Raw genomic sequence first — 24,894 nt, 5'->3', positions numbered from 1 at the left:
TCAGTCTAATTAATTATCCTGCTGATRTGAAATTGCAAAAGGATCTTGGTCTTCCAGGTAACATTCAGAATCATAAACATATTCAAGAAATAAACACTCTCTCTGAAAAAACGAACAAACAAAAAAAAAAATCAAACCACGCCGCTGCAAACAAACAAAAGCAAAAAGCAGGAAACTTGCTCTAAAGAAACATATTTACAATTTCAATCTACAAACAGTTAGCTCTGGTAACAAAAAAGCTTCCAGTCTACCACTGSTGGATAAATTGAACTAGTTAAGCTGTTCAGAGGCTAAAATCAACACACAGCTTAATATGAAACATCATATATTAAAATTTCATGTACCCAATGTTTTACAATATGATCACTATTAGGATTTCTAATCCAACTTCTTTTGCTGAGACAACAGTTTCATTAATTGCCAYAGTGCAAACTAATGATGCATGGAAATACGCCTCAAAACATCAAACAAGCAGAACCCACACAGGAGGTGCCTTCAAATCTGAGCACCGACTTTCCATTTCAACACAGGCTGATGCAGAGACAGCAGCTCACTGCATCCAACCTAACACTGCATATTCTTGGAGAAAACAGCATTGGAAGGAACACTGTCTTTAAATGTGCAGAGAAATGAATAGAAGAAAAAAAGACAGAATTTTTCTCGTAGAAATAATTAATTTGCAGATGATTACAAGAGATAAAAATATTTAATAGCTCACTTTTAGGAGGGGGTTTAGGTTTTYTTTATATTCTGTGATACCATTTAATCTCCTTTTAAACTAAGAATGGGCTTGAATAAAGAATGTTTGGAGTATGCTATGCAATGCTGGACTTCAAATATCAGTAAAGGATTTGTGGGTGAAGGAGAGCCGTGCCAGGACTCCAGCCCAGTGCTGGATTATAAACCTTCCCCTCCATTCACACGGTACARTGTAACAAAGCCTGGGCTGTGTCAAATAGCAAATTTCATTTGGAAGCTCTTCTGTATAAAGCAATTCTGGCTTTATGTCCTATTGCTGTAAAATAGAAAATTTGTACATTTTTGTTCAATGCAAAAATTCAGTATTTTCATGTCACATTGTATAAAGAAGAAAAACGAGGTAATAATCCTACATATGCACTACCCGACATATGAGCTTGCTGTTGTATTTCYAATTTCCATATTAAAGATGCATTTTCTGTATACATTTCAAGACACTTCTYTGAAAATTTCAGGCACATACAAAGACACAAAGTGACTGCTAGGTAATTAGAATTTCAGACCTTTAAATTTCTGTGACTACCAGCTTATTAATAAATAAATACGAAAAACACAGATTGGAACTACTAAGTGTCTCAAAAAAGCCTAAGATAAAAAGCAATATAAATATACRCTAAATAAATACAACACTGTCTTCAAATTTATAATTAATATCTATCATGGCGTTGAGAATAACAAGCATTTAGAAGTGCAGTGGCACAACTGACCCACATTTGGCTATTATGTAGTATTATTRTTAGATTTCAATGGCAGAGTGTTTATCAAAATAATACTAATTAAAATAACCCTGTTGGTATCAGCTGTGAAGAACAGCAGCACTCCACGTACTATATGAATGCATTTACGAATTAAAATTAAATATTTGCAGGTGTCCATTTCAGTCTTAATGCGGGTTTTTTTGGAAGCAGAAGGAATCCCATACAAATTTAGTCAGCATACTGCTGGTGCTTCTATCACGCTTAGAAAGCTTATGTCAGGTAATAACACACTTCTTTGTAATAGCTTGGAGTAGCATAAAGATTAGATTGATAAAGTAATATATATATATACACATATATATTACCTGTTCTTGCCTCTCCAGCCACTTGTCCACCATGGGATGACTGGCACTTAACGATGAACGAGCATTGTCTCTCTGAAACTGGTTAGACCAGCTACTAGTATCTCGTGGTAGGCTTCTGTAGTTTTCATCTTTCTAGTTTAAAAGAAACAAAAAAGTGTCTTATAAAAAACAACCAGTCCTTGCACATGAACAATGCAGCTGGTTATTAAACGAACACAGACGGAAGGCTGGACCCAAGGACTGGACCCACGGACAGCRCAATTGCTCGGCCACTCAAGCGCAAGAGCTCCCTCTGCTTCGTGCCAGGAAAGCCCAGCTAAAGCCTTGGTGGAGCTGTAGATCTTGCACCCACTCACGCTTCCCTTCCTCTTTTCCAGCCTCAAACCTCTAGTGCACAGATTCCCAGGTACACACTCAGCAAAGCTTTCAGGGCACCATGCTGCTCAGGCTCATTCTCACTGAGAGCAAACGCACCTAAAATGAGTCCATCCAGTCACAGCTATGGCCGCTGTGAGATTTTCCCAAGTCTCTGTATGTAATCAATTTTAYAATCAAAGTAGTCTCACTGCTCCAGGTAGCATCCTTTAGACCAGAATAGCATGCTGTAGAGTTCAAAACTTGAATTAATTATACCACATAATAATGCCTTGCCTGGTTTGCCTGAAGGTATACAAATACAGTCACATTTGTAGAACAGCAGCAGATGGAGATTGTGCTGACAGAGATACATTGATCCTACTGAGACTAATAATTTTTCTTTTTCWTTTTAATTGATGAATTTGTCTGCATATCTTTCCTACAAGCTGTACAAATTCTTCAGCTCCTAAAGATTTTTAGTCCTACTGAATCTGATCACTAAAAGCCAACAAAAGCATAGAGGCAGATTCTTAATAAGGAGTTACCTTTAGCCTAAAGTTGGTGCTGCTGATAGCTTACATAGCTTAGGTCCTTCCAACTGAAGTAATACATGGAGCTGAAATTCTGCTCAGGTTTTCCAAAGAGGACTATAAATATACTGTAATATATATAAGCATCCTTCCTACAGAAGCAGAGTATTTTTTCCAGTCAATGTTTGTCTATCTTCATGCCAAATCAGATAATTTAGATAGAGTATTTATTTTAAAAACAGGATTTTAGTCCTACATATTTTGCAATATTACCACTTCTGGGAATCTCAAAAATCTCTAAAATAATAAACAAACACTTGTGCACATTTGCAGCTGAAAGTTATKATTTTCTTTATTTATAGCATACAGCAGATTTTTGACCCTTCTTAAATCAATACTTCATTCCATCAGAATGAGTATTTCTTTTCCCTGTTTGCCATACTGATATTTCTTTGGCCTGGAACAACATGGGTCCAACATTCTAGATGTGGCATCAATTCCCTTACAATTGTCATTCACAACTGTATTTCTTGCGAATAACAGGCTTTGCTAAGAAATTCAGGTTTTAGCATAACTGTGAAATGCAGCAGTTTTCAAATGCTTCCTGTGAGAGACCAATCTTTTCCCAGACATATCAAACCTAAGCTTTCTTAATTGATGACAACTTATTTCCTTGAAAGACTCTGTAGTATAAAATAACTCTTCCATTTCAAGACATTAAAGCTTAAATTCAACCAGCACAAGATAACCTTGTAAAAATATTTKTGCACAGGTAACCAGCCTAACAAATAATCATCATGAGTTACTTTACACTGCCACAAATGAGTAAAAATTTTGTGTCTTTCAGCAGCTAAAAACAATCAAGTTTCCCAGTGCTGGTTAAGCACACAGCAAGCTAAAAACTTGCTCAGTTTCTTGCTTAGAAAGGGGAATTGGAAGCCAGCYTTGTACAACTGTCCCTCAGCAAAGCCATAAAAGCCAGGGAACAGTGTATACAAATTGATTTTTTCCTGTTGCTTCTCTTATTCAATTTTTCTCTCCAGATGACAAGAATGGCACAGTCCCTACAAGCCAAAACAACAATTTCCCTTGTTCAAACTGGTGGGCAGGTGTAACAACAAAATCAGAATCTGACAAAGAAATAACGAAAAATCATTTTATGCACAAAACCACCCATACAGTTGGTGTGTGCATTATTGTCATCTAACAATAACCCACTATCTGACAGACCATCACTTAGTCTACAAGAACAGAAATTTCTTCCTATGTAACAAGATGTTTTCTGTATTTCTGTATTTTACAGATAGTYCCATTTTTTATTGATTCGCATTTACAATGTTCAATAGAAACTTTTTAGAAAGAYATTTTTATTTATAAAACACAAAGACCTTTGTCCACACAGCATCCATTACGCCTGCACAGGAGTGTTTTGCAAGAGCAAGAGAGAAGGAAAGATACTCATCTAGGGATGTGCTGTTTTTCAGGTCTCAGAATCACATTGGACAGTTACATTCCACAAAGTTTACACTGGAAATTTGTGGGGTAAAAAGTCCCAAGTATCCCAGCACACTATGTAAGCAAAATTATCTAAGCTAGGAGAGTTAAATTAGGCCTGTGTTTGGTGCATCTATACTAATGTCAAGAACTCTGAAAAGAGTTTATGCCTAGTATTATCTGTGCTGAGTACATTCATCCCACCTACYGGAGTATTTCTGCTTGTTGCCCACTTCTGTGGAAGATTGCCTTTCTCCTGCTAAGACTTAAAACAGCTCATTTTATACAGAAGGCATCTAAGTCACTCAGCAATTTTTTTCTGACAGCAGAAATAAATGCTGGAATGGCAGAGAGATGTGGTTTCTGTAACTTTTTTTTGTTTCTCAGCACTTTCACCTCTCACCTTTCTTCAGAGGCTCAAAATAGCGCTATTATCAGATTGGAATAAAATACCAGTGCTGCAATCACACACAGCGCCATGCTGGTGTTAGCCAAACAGTGAAACATTAGAGATCAACCAGCCACAGACAAATCCTCCGCTCCTTTCTTTGTCACTGCTTTTTGGCAAACAGCTCTCCCTGGTCCCCACAAGTGACAGCACTGGGCCAAGCACCAAGCTAGAAGAGCAGAGGGATCAGCACTCTCAGGGCTGCCACACATCATCCTCCTCACAGACACCTACAGCACACAGCCTTAAGGTGCTCCTGGCTCCCCATAACCCATCTATGCAGGGGTTTCCATTACTGCTACTGCCAGATCTAATWCAAAGAGAGCTGTGCTGACAAACTATAGAGGTGCAAGTGAAAAACATCACTGCAGCTAGACATTGGGATTTACTGAGCCAGCTGTGATGCTGTCTGCTATTTTATATATATATAGTTTGGGGATTTTTTTTTAATGTAAAATATTCAAGTGTTAATCCAGAAARCTGTACTTGTCTTCAGCATGATCTAGCTTTGGCACACATGCCCCCAACATCTGGCTGAAAAAGGTGTGTGTCACTTTTAGCTATAATACCATAAAGGAGAAGATTTCATGGTACAGAAGCCATCAGGGTCACACAGGGAATTCTCATTTCTTCTGGAAATGCAGCTGTAAGCCCTCCTGGGACCAGGCCTGACATGCATCATCAGCTACAATTAAATGCCCCAATTTTTTWAAAAAGAAGTTTCTTTCCCAAACTTCTTTGGGGACTGTGAGCCATATCAGCTTTATCATGTTTGAAATGGAAATTGATCAATAGAATACTAAAACTGCCAAGTCATAATACCCCCACTACACTTGACTTCAGCATTTTGGAGTAATTTTAATGAGGACACATAATCTAATGCTTTAAGATTTAGTTCAGCATGGTATCCCTGTGGGGCTTTGCTGGAGGATTGTGTGAAAGGGGACAGGGAAATGAAGCCATTTTGTTATACTTTTAATTTCAGATGATTTGCAATATATAACAAGTGCCTCATCAAAGACTCTGCAGCCTGTAGATGAAATGATGCATTAGAATGATGTGTGTATCTCAATTACTAGCTGCCAGTGCATAAACTCACTCATGATTTTAATCTGCAGTTCTACTCCTGCAAATTCGCAGCATCACAAYCCAACCAGAACACTGGTGACAGTTCCACATCTGCCATCTCATTTRCCACTTTCCAAATAGTGAAGAAACTGGTTTTTCCCTTTGTTTTTACCTCCCAAATGGCTAAAGTGTGACAAATTTTGGTTGCTTAAAGAAAAAATTAAAAGAAAAAACTACACTAGACAGTATTACAATAGGGGTAAAACAGATCGAAAACCTCTTCAAAGTAATTCCCCAAAAGAGAATTCAAAAATTWAAACCAAGTTTTCACTTTAATTATTTCTACAGCAAATAGTCCATGTCTCCTTTAGGACAGGCACTATGAAAGRTCTTGGGCACTGATCATTTTTGGCTATCTAGTCTTTTTCCTTGTATCCTAGGCACTTTGGAAAAGGCTGCTTGTTTGTTTGGGTTTAGTTGCTCGTGATGGCCTCAGACTGGGATAGGATTTGTGATAAGAGATGAGATTTTGTTGAGTCTTTTGAGGTCATAATTTCACTTCACATACTTTGGGCAAATTCATATCTAACAGGGCAATTATTGCTGTTGAATCACTATAAAGGCTACAAAGTTTGTTTTTCCTTCTTTTTAATGCTCCACTATGACCATGCCAGATCCTGAGCAATTTGGTGTCACTATCAGACAGGATGCTAAAAGCTGTAATTACCAAAACATTCATATAGTTTATGTAAGCAACTCTGTCTGAAGAAAACACCTGTTTATAAATGCAGTAATATAAACATAGACTCATTTTCCACGCTGAGGCTTTTATTTGGCTGAGGTTTTGTGGTTTCTTTTTAAGTGGATTTTAGACAAATAAATGGGATAAAACCAAATGGATTCCCAATATGATGGATCCCAAAACAAAGAAGGGCTACAAAAATAATGTTCATTTTACAGGGAAAATACATTACATATGGGAAATTAATGAATTCAAGAGATGCATTGCATGAGCAGAAGCTCCATTAAAATAAACAAACCCTACTTATACAGATGTCAGATTTGGAACTGTTCTCTCTAGTAACATCACATCTTAATAATTTCTCCCAAATGTCAGTAGTTTCCCTTCAAACTAATTGTAGCAATCATTTCCTCTAACAATCCACATATCTTAAGAAACTGACACTACTGCTTGAGTGAGCTTCCATTTACTCCCAGTGGATTCAGTTTTCCGAGGTTGCTCTTTTCCTGATGTATACTGAAGAACACAACCCCAGAAGCTGCAATAATCCAGATACAGCCCATCCATTTAGTGTACAGAAGAAGGAATGAGTTTCAGTCACCCAGGATCACCTTTGATCTCAGACCATTCTCCAAGCAGTAAAGTAAAAGAGGACTCCCACATTATGGAATTATTGCAGCTTCCTGCCTCCTCTGACCAGAACATAGGTCATTTCCAACTGGTAAAAATTGATTTGCAGAAGATACAAAAGAAGATACAAGTCTAATAAAGAACTTGCTTGYCCTACCTATGGTGAAAATAGATGAGAAGAATGACCACTCTACTTGGATATTTTCAGAAAGACTTGTCTCAGATTGACCCTCTGTATAGCTCCATTAAAGGAATTAATATATTACACTTTTAGAAKAGCTCATTAGATGCCAACAAGGAAAAAAACAATTGAAAAGCCAGTATTCTGTTTAAGTTCTATCACCTTACGCACAGAAATTTCCAGAGTTGTTTCATTCCAATTTATATATTCCATGTTATCCTTTGACTGACAAGCAAGGCCYGACCTTAAAAAAAAGGAATTAACTATGGGCCATGATGAACAGACAGTTTTTTGTGCGTGTGCTGTTATATGTAAACATGCAATGTGGAAGAATATGGGCTAAATTAAGAGTAAACTAAAAAACATGATACTGCCTCTCCAAAGCATTCTGTTGATCTCTCTTGTTTACAACACAAAAATGAACAATGTCATGATCTCTGCACGTACACATGCAAAGCCATGTGCAACCAAACAGTGTACACTATTATTTCTCAGAYGGAGGGACAGGAAAGAAGCTGCTTCTTCCATTCACTCTTTACTTATTAATTTCCTAATAAAACTCCAACAAAGGATGATGCAAAACATTGCAACACACAGCTRTTTATATTCAGTAATTATAATTCAGAAACTGGATTTTATTTCTGTAAGCTTAACTAAAAAAACATGGCTTTCCATGGCTCTATTTTAGAGAAAAATAAATTAACCACTTAAGTTAAAGTGTCTCAAAACTACAGTTCTGAGCCCTCTACACATTATACTGAGAAAACCATTTCCCCTTCTACTRTTTTTCATTCAAGTGAAATATTCTCTTTTGCTATGCCACTTTAAAGGTATCTAAAGAGCTTTTATGTATATCCACCTATACAGGAATCTATATGGGTGTCTTTTTGAAGGCAATAACATAATTATGCAAAGTCCTGMCATTTTCACCAGATATTCCCTTTTGTAGTCAAATTTGTACAATGTCTTATGTCAATTTGGGTTTTGATAAAATATAATTTGTAAAGTTGTTTGTTTCTTTTAAGCACTGACATGATTGTTTTGATTCCTTGGGAGAGCCAAGAATTTAAAGAAGATATTAAAAAAAAAAAAAAAAAGCTGATAATGAATTAATTTAATAGTAGTCTCTGAAAATAAGATTTAACAACTAGAATGCCAATATTAAATATGTTTGAGAAGCTAAGAGAAACAGGAAACAAGGGGATATAGGAAACTACAGGGACATCTGTATAAAGAGCTGAAGAGCTCGTTTATGAAGACACTAAAACGGGCTGGTAGTACACAATGATCATCCCCTGTCAGGCTGTAAAGCAAAACCAGGCTAAGTTTCAGCCTTGAAATTAGACATAACAGAAGAAAGCCCAGAAGGTGGCTAGGAATTCCTGGTTTGAAATCCTGTATTTACTGGAGCTGATTTTCCCAACTTATTAAAGCTTAACATCTCCTCCTCAGCCATACTACTCCTTTGCACTGATTAGTCCCACATATGAGTGAATTTTATTTTCACATTGCTTGGTTGTCTCGTCTTTATTCACTTTAAATAAGTGAATTTAAAAATGCAACAAATTTAGCAAAGAAAGCTTAAATAGTCATTGTTTAAAACATGCAGGTTCATGTCAGAACACTGCTAGGAAGCACAACCYGCAACAAGAATTGTACTTGAAACTTCTTTTTCTTACTAGCTACACATTCAGCCAAAATACAAACGTGCTTTGCACCAATAYACAACCTTGATAATCAGAAAACAAGACAGACAAGGATTTTAATCTGCAAAGGCTCTTGAAGCACAAGTGTATATGGCTGCATGGTTGTAGGTTACAACTAAACAGATGAAAGCAGATCAAAACCCAGATTCAACCGTTACCAAGGAAAATATATCTGCTTCTAACCTTTGGAAATAAGAAAAATCCACTAAACCCGAACATCTAACTTTTTTTTTTAACTTACTCAATCTTTTATCAACCCATTCTTTCAGGCCCAGTTTTTCACCCTCAAACCCAGGGAGAGTTGCAAAACCATAAAAAATTAAAACCAGTAGAGATGAACCCTTAAACATGGGAATTTACAAAGTACACATTCACTCAGAAGAATGGCAGAGGAAAARTCTCTAGTTATCCTTTACTATGTACTTGAGAGTTTTCTGTTTTCAGTGTGGCTTTCATTGGCTCTCAGACAGTAGCTGCACACTGCATTCACTGAAGCGAAAAGACAAACAACCTGAGCACTTTTTACCACTGCTTTATCACAAATAAGAGATTTGCTCATCCAGACCCTYCTTGGCACTCCCAGCTCGTGATGCAGCACTGTGTCCCCTCACACATGGAGCAGACATTGCTCACCCAGACACTGCTCACCCATCACTCGGAGTGAGACATGGGACAGGACAGCAGTGGGACACAAATACACWTTTTTCCTACCTTACTGATGAAGAACAAAGGCGGTGTGTTTGACAGACTTGCTTAGCCTGAGAGCAGAAGTGGAAAAAACTCACCAGCTCTCACATCTTGCACTGATAATCTGTCTCTTTAGGGGGACAGAGAGGAGATTTGACAGATGGCATCCACAAACGGATGACTTGGAGCAAAAAAAGGTAAAACAACAAAGGGGATGGAGAAAATTACACCTTCACTTCAGATCTATTGTTTTCGTTGTTGGCTTCTTCCCTGCTTAACACATGTGGTCACGAGTGACTTTTGGATGCCAAGAGCTGAATGCTGCCCATGTACACAGTGCTCAGAAAACAACAGCACAGCATCAAATGATGCACACTGGCTGTTATCTCTGTGCACTAGCAAGGATTTTTCACTTTGTCTCTCGTTCTCAGCCTGCTGGTGATAGTAAGAAATACTGTATGTGTTTTCACATTTTAAAAGTTGGGAGTTTTGAGCTCTTTCACTGAGTTTCTATTGCAATAAAGTACCACCAGCCGCTCTGTTAAAGAAAGTCAGACAACTCTTCATGAAAGAACCTGAGGCAAAGGGCACATACAGATATACAAGTTATTCCATCAAAACATAAGAAAACAACTTCCTTACTCTCAGAGTGATTGAACACTGGAAGAGGTTGCCCAGAAAGGTTGTGCAGGGTCCATCCTTGGAGATGCAAATACTCAAAACCTGACTGGACACAGATCTGATAACCTGCTCTAGCTGCCCCTGCTTTGACCAGGCAGACTGAACCAGACAATCTCCAGAGGTACCTTACAACTTCAGCTGTTCTGTGATTCTGGGAAACTCATGAATTTTACACACTACCCAGGACAAAAACAACACATACTATGTTGATTTTATATTGCACTCTCTTTGGACGCAATTCCTCTAAACGATTTAATCATCATGCAACCAGCTGCCAGTCACAAGTTACTAGCACAAARGAAGAAAACTCAAGCATGTAACTTGGTTTTTTGAATTTCCATTAATCTCTCTCYGATAACAACATTTTACACCTTAAAACACTCTATTTCATCACCTGTTTCACCCACATTCATTCTCCCTTCCTCCCAGTCTACATAAAATCACATCTGAAATAACAAAAATCATGACCGTCTCATTGAAAAGAGAAAATCCCTGCTCAAATATACCTGGATGAAGAAATATTCATGGCTATTGAATCCCTCAGAACTTCTGTTTAAAACATTGCATTTTTATATCAAAAGCAGGAAGCTGTATTCATCATATGGGGKTTTAAAACCCATCATGACAGAGATGCCAGGCTTTTTGCAGATATCCTGTACTACTTCTTAGCGGATTCAGCTCACCTGGTACACAGAATCCCCCTTCTGAGGGAGTCAAAACCAGAGACTAAGGTTCCCGAGAAGGATCAGCAACACTTTGATCTCTTGCTCCCAGAACGATGCCCAGTCTTTCAGCGCACAGTCTCCCCAAGCTGATTTAACAGATTTACACTCTGCCATTTAGACTTCCTGGCCATAAAATGACACTAACACACAGCTCTAATATAGGGCTCTTCAATCCTCTGAATTAYACTTAAAATCTATTGAAACACCATGTCTTTGGTGACAGTGACAAAGCAAACTTCACTAAGCTGTGTTTAAAAGGACTCAAAGCTAAATGAAACTCATTTTCACTTTAAATCTGATTTTGAAACTGGCACACGGTTATTGTTGAAGCTTTTCAAAAAATGCATGCATACTTTTCTCCTATCTAGACATACTTCACTAGAGAAATACTTTTTCATTCTTTTTACAAAGAGGATTAGAAAGCATTTCATCTTTCATATAAATATAAAACCCTGCAACCCAGCAATCTGAAAATTTGTACTCATCAGTTTCAATCCATGGGAATAGCAAAAATACCTGCAAGAGGAGATGTGGGAAACATGATGCAGGTAAGGTAATTGACACTAGATGAGACTTAGATTACTCACATAAAGATTCAAATTCTCTCTCTGCAATTTATAGAGCCAAAAAAATTAGGCTTCCAAGTAGGAAGAAAGCATATCCTAGGAAACTTCTTATGCCTACAAGGCACGGTGATATTTCACCTTAAACTACATGTATGGACAAACCCATTCAACAACAAATAAGCAAAACATTTGGCTGCTGACTAAACAGCAAAGACAAAAAGCTAAGGAAAAAAGCAATAACAAAATGAAATGCCAAGTACACTGAGTTATGTGCTTGCTGCTGCCGATCCACCCCACAGAGCACGTTGTGTGCCATTTGCTTTGCTGCAGGTGGGTGAACCCGAGAGCCAGAGGCACAGAAGCCCATGCACAAATATTTTCCTCTCTCTTGAGGTCTCCTTTTTAACCTAAATTTTCACTTCTTTCTGCTGTACCAATGTTGTTATCTCTGACAGAGCAACATATGAATCAAAATGAGAAAAGTCACAGTGGGAAGTTTTCCATAAGCCGGTTATCCATGGTGTATCCCTGCATTAAGCAAGGCAGGTTAACCAGATAAGCCTTAAGCCTTTCAGAGAAGCAGGATCAAAGCAGGTAACTAATTTGTAATGATAAGCCATTCCTCACCACAAATGGAGATATAAATTTCAAAAACCAAACTAAAATATATGGGAATTAATTAATTCACAGTCGTTATAAGATGCAGCATAACTGGTTGTTGCATGTACACTCTTTCCAATACCATAACACAAAATGTAAGGGGAAAGAAACATGATTTTCATTAATGAAGCTCGTTCATCCACCTATAAACGACACTAGTTAAGCCAACAGGCTTTGGTACTGAATTATTAAGGGTGTGATTCAAATCAACAGTTATTCAGAAAGCAACAATATCAAAAAGGATTTTACTGCAGTGGAAAAAAGCACACATTATATGCTTCAGCTGTGTACAATCTGTTCACCTGTACGGTTCAATACAATTCAAACAAAATTACAGCTTACAAATCAGGTATTACTCCAGGCCTCTGAGAAGAGATTTCTACTAAGAGATTATTTCTTTTTTCATTAGAATGGCTCAAGGAAGCGWGAGACAGGATTAAGTCAAGGTACGAGTCACTAGGTAATACAGATATGCCTCTCTCACACACAAAAAAAGTATCTGTAAATGATCTAAATATTCAATTACAAAAAATAAATCCCAAGAAGCAAATTTACCTACTAGAGGTGATCATGAGYCAGTTTTGTGAATACTTGCACAGATGGGAAGGCCTATTCATTCGCTTGAAAGCATTCATGGGAAGGATGAGGTTAGGAGTTACCTAGCTAAGTACAGTTAACAACACTACAATAACTTGGAAGTAAGAAATAATTCTGCAAATAAACGAGTACACTGGGACAAAAACCACTTGGTTTCCAGTAGCTCTTACAGGTGAAAAACACAGAAAGTAGAACTTACATGAGACTCCAATTCTAAGGATAAAGAGTATATTGTGATATCCTGATAATAAATTTTTCTTTAAGAGATGATTTGAAAAAATGGATGAGAGTGCACGCCCAGTTTAGAGCAATGATTTCATAGCACAACATCCTACTTATTGTAGCAGAAATGTATCTGAAGTTCAACACACATCCAAATCTTTGCAGAATCAACTCAGGCCTCTCCAAAGCAGACCCTCTCTGTTCATTCTTGTCTTTCCTTAGGGACACAAGAGATCCTGATGTCTCACTTCATTTATCTCAGTAAGTCRTTTATCTCAGCAGCACTACAGTTTCATCAGGATTCTTCATACAGCCTGTATTTTTGCTCTTCCCCAGCACCCTTTTCCCTTTCTGCTTGCCCAGAACTACTGGCATATGTCCTGGCTCCTCACAGGCTTCTGTGCATGGCAGCACTCTCACYCCTTCATTTCATTTCAGCTTGGGCATCTGCCCATTTTCCTGCCATTCCAAATTCTTTATACCCAAAATGAAACAAACACCAATAAGAAGTCCTCTCTCGTCCCTGAGAAATAAATCCCTTCTGCCAGATACACGCAGCTTCCCCTCTGCTAATTCCTCCAAAAATTGGACAGGGTTTCTACCTGTCAATTATTTCTCTTTAGAGGTGACGGGCTGAAAGTAATGTCACTTCTTAGAGTCAGTAGGTGGATGAAGCTTTTGGCAACACTCCCAGAAACCCTTTTCATGTTTCTGCAAGATACTGCTGGGGCAAAGTTGCTAATCTACAACTGTGCTGCAAATCTCAGCCCAAGAACATATGTTCTTGTGCTGTCAAGAAAGAGAACTGCAGTGAAAACATTACATAGTGCCAACCACTCACAAAAGATAYATGGGTGCTCAAGCCCAATGCACTGAGCAGAAAATTAAGATTGTTCTCATTGCTTTTCTCAAAATGTCTGTGTCATCTATAATCAATGAAACAGTCTGGAACAAAGCACAGCCATCTCTTTGTTATCCTAGTAGCTGAAGAAAACAACCTAACACAAGAAAAGTATCGAGGACTTGTTATAGCTCAAATAACACAAATACATTTGTAAAAATTCAGTGTTAGTACCTTGTTTAGAGCCTGGTGACAGGGACTTCAAAAATGCACCATTTTGAATAATAATAATACAAATTAAATTGTTGCTAATATTGGGAAAGGAAATGAGAATTCTTAATATCCATTCCTAAAAGAAATAGGACTGGCTACAAAATCTTGACTCACTGAAGAAATCAAGACACTGAAAACAGAAAAAAAAATCAGTCCAGCATAAATGAACTCAGGATTAATTTATAACACACACTGCACAAGCAATTATTTAATTCCAGATTTTTACTGCATCCTACCTATTAAAAACAGTGATCTGCTCTACTGAAATGGTTGATATATAGAGTGTGCAAAAAAAAGATAAAATAAATTATCAGCATCTATTGTACTAACTAATCTAACATTAGTTCTTTCCAATCTTCTTGATTTAATGTTCTCTGGTGCCTTGCTTCCCATCACTACATGAGATCATATGCATTCCTTTCCAGTTTGGTCATTGTGCCCCAATAGACATGAAATATTTTCACAAAAATCAAGGSTAAGTACATGCTGCACAACTAATGATGCAAGAAGACTAGTGTGAAAGATTAGCTGCTGTTCAATTCTCTCCAATTTCTGCTAACTTCAGACACTCAAAGAAATCTGATTATGCTATGTATAGTCTTCATATCTGTGCTTGTGTAGYAATGAAGTGTCATCTCATTATCATTTCAGAAAAAATAACTGAAAATGTTAATACTTCAAATGGATTAGATTACCATGTTTCTTCTCTGAATCAGAACACTATGAAATACATTTTTACAAAACAACACACACTTCTGTTCCACACCAATACCAGTGACAGAAACACACCATTGCCTGCCTGAAATCCYGATCAAGCAGAAACCTAATGATTCCCCATTAAACTGACACCTCTGAATGAACGTGAGCCTCAATGCCTATGAGCACTGAGCTTTCAGAGATGCTTTTGAAAYGACCAAAAGCCCACTGAAAATAGTTTGGTTCATTAGCAGTGTATAAGGACTTCTTTATTTGGGGTGTGTGAATCCTGACTGCTGAGACTTAGTTTGCATTTGTACTACACAGAATTAATAAGAATGAAGGAAAAAAAAAAGCTATAATAAGCTGCATATTTTCCAAGAGGACTTCGTGCTGTGTAGTCAGAACAGCAATSAAAAGTGCAACATTCTTTTAAAATTACTCATTTCTATTAGAAAATATATCTTTTTTTCCTTTTGAGTTTACCTGCAAGTTACCGTCACAATTATGGGCAATGCTGAGATCTGTACAAAAGGGCATGGATCTTCCATTTGTTTTAATACTGCACTGAGAAGAGAGCTTCTTGCTGACTTCTGCAGCAAATAATGCAATTCATGTAGAGATACTGAAACCATATTGAAGAAATAAAGGAAAAATATTCACTCTACATTTCACTGTTCTAAGACTGTTATCAAGGAGAGAAATCATTTGCAATTTGTGTTTTGTATTACTTGACTAGACCCTCAGAAAGTACAAATTAGCAATGCTGTGTTAGCAAGACAAACCAGACCAGCTGTGGGCACGCAGATTATTCACTGAMATTAGGCCTTCTGCAGAGATCAGTAAAAATCATTATAGACATGGCCTATTAGCATTAAGAAAAAGTTGAAAAATAAAACTTTGCAGAATAATGAGTAATCAGAGGTTCAGCTACAGCTAATGGCAAAAATCAAGTTTTTAGAGTCCCTGCTGTGGGCATCAGAGAGAGTCTGCGAAGGGCAGGCTGTGTGTGACTCAAACACTTCTCTGCTGATGATGGGGTTTGGTGGACAAGGTCAGAAAACACAAATTTAAACCAGGAGCAGATGAGAGAAGGAGAAAACAATTCAAGATTCATGCACATTTGTCATTTATTTAATAAAGAGGTAGAAAGAAATATACCTTTCTTTCATGAGAACTGGGCACGCCAGGGGCGTTCTGCTTGAGGAATCCTGCTGTTGTGGACCACCTGGTAGGGTTTTTCCGTGAAGGCTCTTCTGAAGAAAAATTTGTGTCACTTACAGAGGTTGAGAGGCCAATCAGTGCAGGGTCACTACTTCGTCGGACATGGAGAGGCATATCTGAAGAATAAAACAGACAGTAAATAAACACTGACTAGATTTAAAATGCTTTTGACAAAGCAAAAATATTTTTTCAAGCTCTGAATGGGTGGTTTCRGCCAAATGTGGTTTTACAGAGTAAGGAGTTATTGACCTCAGTGCAGCTCCTCAAGGACAAGGTCTGCTCCTCAAAACCACAGCCTTGCTGCACGGCCTCACAAGGAGAAAATCAGGGGAAAACCAAACTCTTTGAACCTAGCACAGCTTGGTGGCTTTCCAAGTACAAACACAGCATCTCTCCTGTCTGTTGGATGCTGTGCAAAATAAAAATATGCAACATAAACTTGACCAAGCAGGGGGCTAAGGTTACACACAGGTATTTTAAAGAGCAAGTAGCCAAAGCCTGGGGACAAAGTAAGGGGTGGACCAGGATGATGTGTCCCCCACCTTACTGCGAGGGCTGCATTCTGGGCACTGCCAGCACAACGTGCTGCCAGGAAGCTGCAGGCCAGCCAAGGCAGCCTCTTCACCTTCTAAAATATACTCTGCATTTCTTTCTCAGGACTTATGGAAGAGACTGTTTTCTACTCTGCATTCTTCCTTTGCCTCYTCCTGACAGCTTCAAACAAGATCTGCGCTGATTTACCCTGATTCCCTTAGCCTTCCAGCTGGCATGACTGACAGGAGAAAAATATTTCATTAGTAAAAAATGAAGCAGCAGGCAGGTAGACTGATTGGAAAGAGATAAGGTTTTGTTAATATATGTAGAGGTCACATCCATTCTGGAGACTTTGATGGCACATTAAAGTTAAGTTTCTTTTGAAATACAACTTAATTTTTTCCAATTTCATTTATTATCCCTCAACAAATAACCACACATCTATCCTATTCTTGCTTGAACAGAACTTTCACTGCCCGAATTTGTGACCTCTCAGTACTCAGCATCAGAACGGAGGGGCTGTGATTTATCAGTTTTATTTCTCTTTACTGCTGCACTGGGAACCCTGAATGCAAAGTGCAAAGGAAAAAGGTGAAAGCAATGGCACATAAGCAGCTGAGTCAGTGGGAAAGGCACACTGGGCAACAGCTGAGAATAAAAATCAGGACTGGGTTTTAAAGCTTTGATGAAACAGTTCCCAAGGAAACTGRAGGTGCATGTCTGGCAATACTAACAGGAAAACACAGGAGTGACAGGAGTTGTTCGTTAAATGACTTGTCTCAATCTTGACAATTGCCTTATGTTAATGCTACATTTAGTAATATTAAAGAATCTTATTTTGCAGGACATTATGAATACACTGAGAAATACAGGAAGTCATGCCACACAATGAAAACACATGAATTTTTTTTATCTGTTAGGACTCCTGCTGCTGAGGTATAAACAAGTGTTACATGACCAAACACTAGAATAGTCAATCTATTTCATGTTCATCCTGGTAAACAAGAATAATAAAGAATTAATAGGTTTTTTTCATCCCCACAACTGCTGTACTATTTCTCTTTCCTTTCAATTTCTTTTTTTTTCCTTAATTTTCTTAACAAAAGTTAAGTTCCAGCAAATAAACCCCTTTCTTTTATAAATATGTATACACATATTTACATACAAACTCATAAGTGTATAATGGAACTAGAATTAATTAAAGGACTATTTTGTGAAAGATCACTAATTAAGCAGGAAAATATAAAYGGTCAGGACTTGTCTACTAAGAATTTGATTTCTCAGAATATACTCATAGACTCTAAGAGAGGGTTTTTCTTTGATTGCTTTGTTTTCAACTACTTCAAGTTTCAAGAAGCAGTTGAAGGCAAAGCATTTCCTTTCCCCTTTAATGCCAAACACAMGAACATTGCCCTATGAAACCACAGGAGATCTCTGAACAAAGGTGGCTCAGCTGCAGCCCCAGCACACAGGATGAAATGACCCCTTTCCAGCGGTGCCTGTGCTGCTGGCACAGCCCCGAACATCCACTCTCCTTTATTAGATCAGCCTGAGCCAAAAAGGGGYTCTGCAGTATGTAGTGCCACTTAAGAAAAATACCAATCTATATTTATTCCAAGCAGCAGCCCATGTATATTATGTTTGCCTTCACTACCCACCCCACAACAGAGAATTACAATTTTCAAACATGAGTTCACTTGCTCCTTATGCTTGTACATCTATATATAAGCACGGTGATAGCAAAATGTTCTTGTATTTTTACACTTCTGCTTCGAATTGCTTGACAAAACAAAAGTTCAGTTGGGTGAACTTCTGTAAGAAGAGAAGCCAAATTGCCAACAAAGAAAGAGATGATGAAACAGGAAATSAAGCCAGCATTTCTGGAGAGGAGCAAGCCATTATCTCTGCCTAGGCTTTTGCTTTGTAGTGAAAACCTGACAGGTTGCACAACGGTGAGCAGACACTTTTCAAAATACAGGTAGTCAATTATGCACTGAAATTCCTAAATATTAATATGCTCCAGAGAAAATAGTAGCATGGGAAGCTTCTCTACAAAATATACTCACAGATGAGCCACTTTCAATGTGATMAGTTTCATTCTAATAAGGTTAGCTATTGAGATATTTTCAGGCGTTTACTGAATATTTCATCAAATCTTAAAAAAAACAAAGGGTATTCTGTCAATATAAAGATACAACATGATCTACTCTAGTCTATTCTTATGAAAATGGTTCCACACATGAGGAAAAGTGATTTTTTTTATTAAGCAAATTTCGCAATAAAGTGAATTATAGAAGACRAAAATTTGTGTGTGTTGCATCTATGTATTTCCCAATTTAACGAGAAATTTTAACATATGGCATTATTTTTTTTTTATTACTGGAATGGGACAGGCACACATTAGAGCTGGCTCTAATGCATGCTGCTTGGCAATGGTCAATAAGTCTTAATCCAAAAACTAAATCCTGTTCACACTATGTTAACCACAAGCTGTAAACATGATCTCCTGCATTCCCTTCAATTCCGTTCTGAGAGACCGTTCTAACTTGGTTTTGACACTCTCCATTAAAATGACAATGAGAAAGAATATGATTTTTTTCAAACCAATATATTGTTGGTTACAATCCTCTAGTTTACAGAATTTGAATAGAATCTATAGATTTGAAGATGATATACTTTGAAATATTAAAAGGGAAATCAAAGGAAAGGAACTTAATAATTAAACCACAAGATGAAGTACGCATGGGACCGATGCAATGTCACTGATTCCAGGGTGATGGCTGATACTGTTTGAAGTCTGTGGTTTCTTTGAAGAGTGGATAAAACAGCAATGAACTCTAATCACAAGGCTTCAAATTCTCTGTGGCACTAATGCACTGTAAATATTGATTTGCTTCTGCAGCTAAGGTGCCTTTTAAATAAGCACTTGAAACAGTAAATCTAATAATGAATTACAGGAAGTTTTAAAAGTCTAAGGAATAAAGAAAAATTAAATTAAAAATCCTGAAAGTTACCACTAACTCAGTTCCTGAGCCACACTGAAGGACCTGAATGACTCAAGCAAGAGTCAACTTCAGAAAGAATTATGTTGACAGAGGATCCCATTAAGTCATGTATATAGCCAGAATTCTGCTAGAAAATGGTTATTTGTAGGATAGATCCAAGCTGTATAACAAAATGCTCACATTCATAATCATGAAATTCTGACTGGAAGTCTCATTTTATTAAAAGCAACAGCAGCTTCACTATAAATYATAAAAACAGCCAATACACATTTTATAACCATCTTTAAATGTTAAGAACACAGAGTTGTACCTTCCCTTCCTGCCAGCAATTCCATTTTTATTTTAAAAGGGTCATCACCTCCTCTGATTTTCAAATATGCTCACGAGCAAAAGCATTTGAGGATCTGGCAAATTTCATCCATAAAGCTGAGCCTGTCGTCCTCCGTGCAGGCACTCAGCACAATGGATGGTGGTCCCCCAGAGCAGAGCTAATATATACCTTCCCATACCAATTTCCTCTTGGGTGTCAGCTWGGAGGGCATGACTAGAAAAATACATACTTTTATCTATATGGCATAGCCAAGATAATTTCACTCTGTGAAGGTTTCAGCTGATGCTTCAGCTCCCCAGTGCCACTGCAGCTTGTGCAATCTTGTGTGCAGTGGATTTAAGGCACAGAAATGAAAAAAWTATCTTAAGAGTCATTTCTGGCCATCTCACACAGACCATCAGGCTCATGACAGATGAGCAGACCGGAAGAGGATCTTTTTTCTCTCCACACTCCAGAGAGCTCTCTGGGAAAGTGATGAATCAGTAAAATCAAAAACACGGTGGGAAATTGTAGCTTTTAACAAAAAAGCTGCTCATTTTAGACAGAGTTCCTGAAAGTTATCCCAAAGTGATCCCATATGTACATCAGGGTGTATTGTATTTACAGTACACACAGATCCTACGTCAGCACCARAAAAACAGCCTGGGGATGGGAGATAGAAATTGAACAGCTTTGCTGYCTCCACCAGCCATCCAGCTCATCCATTCTGCTCAAATTCTCATCTGAAGCCCAAGAGAAAGGACAAATCAGAGTCATCCTGGGCCTGAGGAAAGCAGGGCTGCTTCTTTAGTTTGATATACTTGAAACTACAAGTTAAGGTTTTGTCYATATTTAACTGAAAAACCTCTTAAAAATATTTAGATTTGCCTTGAGTTTTCCACTCCAGCACAGCTCCTGGAGTTCTGGTTCCAATTTCAGTAGGTTCAGTTCATCTCCTTGTTCCACTCAGCTGGACACAGCAAGAGCCTTATTCCTTATGACATTCAAAAGCTCAAATCCCCATATCAGTTCAACTTTCGTATTTGCAAACCTYTAAAGACAAGGTGATGGCAACTTCCAAAGACCACTGAGGCTGTTGTAAACTTGACAATGGAGAGAAGAAAAACACTTGGAGACAAAAACCAGCTGATTGTGAACTTATCTCCAAACTGCATTAAACCCTAGCAGCAGCTAACATAAGCCAGCACTCCTCTACAAGATTAAGAGAACAGTRCAAATCAAATGTAGGCATCTTGAATTGAAAAAGATAAAAACTTCAGCCATTCCAAGAGATGAAGAGCCACTGCTGGGACAACAGCACCACCTGTCCTGCAGAAGAAAATAGGCACAGTATAGASGGATGGCAGCTGGGAGGGACACGAAACAGGAGCCCTGCAATGCTACCTCCAGTTGCACATCTTTTCAAAAACATACTTTTGAATGTCACAGCAAAGGAGGAGCAAATACATACATATTAAATATATATATATGTTTATATACACACCACCAGCTCTCTCCTCATGGCCCAGCGCAGTATTTTTCTCTCTCCTAGAATCCATTCCACTTTTAAGTAATGATTGTTAAAAAAATAATTTGCAGCATTTTCGAAGGTCAAAGTCTCCAGAATTTGTTTATTTGTATTATTCTCCCCAAGTTTATTCTCCTGTCACTAGTTACCTCCCCTCCGCTTAAAAAACTCTCTTTTCATATGTCACGACATCTCAATTTCCCCCTAAACAGTGCTACACAGGACATAACCTTTGCTTCTTTTAAGTCTGTATTGCTGTTCTTTTTTGTAAATTTTATTTCAGTCTTAACTTGTTCAGAAGGCACCCAGAACAGTGTATTTCTTTTTTGATATACCCTCAGTGCTGTTTAAATCCTTCCTGTCATTTTTTGAACTTTGATGCTAACACAGAGTCAACAGTAATCATATTTGGCTATTTTATTGTCAAGATATCAACCCAGAATATCCACAGAAATCCTAAAACTTTTTCTGCAGTCTCCTTTCAGCATCTGTCTTGATAATTAAAGTATATATTCAGTTTAGATCAATGTTCTTACACATTATCTTCTATTTATTAGGCTGAATCAACTGTTGTGCAGTTTATCTCTGTTGGGTTATATATCTTTCCTTCATTCATGCTGTTCTATTTTCCCATCTATCAACATCTGGAAATTTAACTAATATACTCTTTACAGTMCTGATTTCTCTCAGATTTAAAGATGTTAAATAAAACAAAAAATGACAGGAAGCCTCATGAAACCCTATTGGACAACAATCTCTAGATTAAGATTGCCTCTAATTTTTAAGATTTCTATGATGACTTTTAATCCATATTGAAATGTTTATGGTCATAATTCAAGACACTTAAATTTCTATCAAATGCTTCAACATTTGCAAATATTACATGAATTACATAGCAYTTACCTGTAAATGCCAAGTATTTTGTATTCATGGCTTTCCCTTTCAGAATTACAAGAAAGGTGACATAGTTTAGATAATTAGCATTTCTCTACTTGAAAATATGTTTATGCATAAAAAGATCAACTTCTAAAATTAATTTTTCCACATTCAGAACTCTTGGGTAAATAACAAGACTGCCACCGCTCTTACAGAGAAAAAAAATCATTGTTTCACACAATTCTAGGTTTTTATAACTATTTCATGTACAAACCAACTGTTTTCAGTTGTTCTTCTAGCAATTCATGATCAAACAACACCTTATGTACTTCTCAAAGACATATTTTCAACGTTAACAAACATTCTCTGTTTTCTTGTATCTGTAATTTTAAAATGTCACATTTATAAGCATTTGCACATTAAATCATGACAAGTCACCGTCACCCTGTTTCCCTCTGCCCCACACAGTTGGAGCTGTGGCAGCCAGCCACACCAGGAATGGGGCAGAGGCCACACCACGGCACTAAAGATGCCAGCGTGGTCTGGCAGATGACAGAGGAATGCAGCAGGTTGAATCCCCAAMCATCACAGAAACGCAGAAAGAAGCACTTGGCTGAGTAAAACACACAAACAGAAGCCCACTGCATGTTAGCACACCTTTCAGTAACATAGGACATTTTGTTAGAATGCCTATGATCAAAAATTACTCACAGAACAACAGGATCATTTCTGGAAGAATGGACAACACTGAGAAGAACACAAGYAAGCCACCAAAAAAACCTCTTATTACAAAGCAGAAGAAAGAAGAAAGTCTTTACTTCCCCAGTATAATTTTCAGTTTCTTTTAATATAGCCTAAGTTTTCCATTTTCCCAACTATGACTGCTCAATGACTTTGAAATTCAGAAATAAAAAAAACAACCTGCCACAGTTATATTTTAATAATGAGGTAATGTGAAATCCTTATCTTGAAAGGCCTTTAAAATAACAATCTTTCTTCTCTTTCTCTAATATTCTTTCTTCTTACTTTTGAATACYAAGATCCAGGAAGAAAATTATGATTGCACCCTGAAACTCAATTTACTTAGACACTGACTTTTAAAGCTAATTAGAGAAAGATCTTTAAAACTGAAAYTAAAATTTAATTACCTACACCCTCTCTGTCTCTTTTCTCTGGGCTCTTTTCTAAAATGCAAATATCTTTGCATGCCAAAAGAAAAGACAAAAATGTCAGATTTTACAAATGTTCTACTCATCCCTGTCAAAAAATTTGTTTCAGTATATTTTAATGAGCTACAGTTTTAAGGTTTTCGGTACACTCTTCATGGATTTCCTTAAAACATGTGCGTTTACCTCTTTACCTATTTTCATGCTACTGCTACAGAAGTAAGAAAAATTTACTTCTAATCCCCCAGATGCCAAAAACTTTTGCAAAAATTTATGCCTTACTTCTTCAAACAGTTGAAGTTCTACTGTATGACAGTAGAAACATAATCAGCTTTGCTGCTGCTGAAGTTATTTTGCTTTCACCAAAGATCATGCCTTGCTAATAATACAATGATTGGTATTTGRTTATGTTATAATGAAGACACTCTATTACACATCTTCATTCGTTCTGCAGTGCAAGCAAGAGTTTACAGTGACAGGAACAAATTCCTGGCTGCTTTGAGTTGAGAAAACTTCACCACTCTGGGACACAGGAAGGAAGTTGGCAGATACTTTTCTTACCACAACTTTGAAAAAACTCCTAAAAATTAATGGAAAAATTCTTCCTGCTAGTAAATGTAATGCAGTGCTATGAAAACYGTTGATTGTTTATGGTCTAAATGCTTTGGGTAGGCTCAGAAAGGAATGAAGACGTTTGCAACTTTTTCCTGGATACAAGAGAAAAAATATAGATGTAACACTAGGATTTAGACCGTAGCTTGAAGAGCTCAGTTGGCAAGAACAAAGAATTATATAATTATATTATACTGTATAATACACAGTACAGTTCTTTCATCAGTAAGTTTCACAGAAAACCTGCTGTTGTTGCCAACGTCGTGACYCCCTTCTGGTCCCCAGTCCACCACTGTGCTTTTATGTGAAGAGGAAAAGGGGTGGGGAGAAGTTCCATTATCCTGCAGTAMCAGATATTAGGGGTTCAGTGCCACTTGCAAGTCTATACCCTTTTCTGACTTATCAGAGAATAAAGTTTCTTTCAAYGTCTGTTGCCAACACAGACTCGTACATCATTACATGGCCTCATATGTGAAGCAGGAATTCCTACGTGGATCACATGCAGATGCCAACTGCAATTCAGCAGAAATGTGTGTCATTAACAGATATAAAAGCATGAGATATAAAAGCAACCTTGTATATCACAGGTCACTGTCAAGCTGGAAAAGGCAACAATTTGGAGATATGATATCAATGCCTGGAGGTGGATCTGAACCTGAGTTACACAAAATCCAGATAGCTTGCTTATAGGAATTATTTAGATAGATTTTTAA

The 24,894-nt window shown here is 37.5% G+C and overlaps 1 protein-coding gene across 1 annotated transcript in view; it reads right to left on the bottom strand.

Moving 5' to 3' along the window:
- PARD3 (par-3 family cell polarity regulator) overlaps positions 1-24,894 on the bottom strand; it is a 392,579-nt gene that overhangs the window by 247,425 nt on the left and 120,260 nt on the right. The window contains 2 exon segments of the mRNA XM_057380497.1: positions 1,823-1,954; positions 16,088-16,266. Of these exon segments, the coding sequence (XP_057236480.1) occupies positions 1,823-1,954; positions 16,088-16,266 (311 nt within the window).

This window comes from Malurus melanocephalus, unplaced genomic scaffold (assembly GCF_030028575.1).
Source record: "Malurus melanocephalus ecotype Western Australia unplaced genomic scaffold, MMel_1.1 scaffold_454, whole genome shotgun sequence".
Taxonomy (NCBI): domain Eukaryota; kingdom Metazoa; phylum Chordata; class Aves; order Passeriformes; family Maluridae; genus Malurus; species Malurus melanocephalus.
Note: the sequence above shows the minus strand (reverse complement) of the source record. Positions and strands in the feature narration are given on the sequence as shown.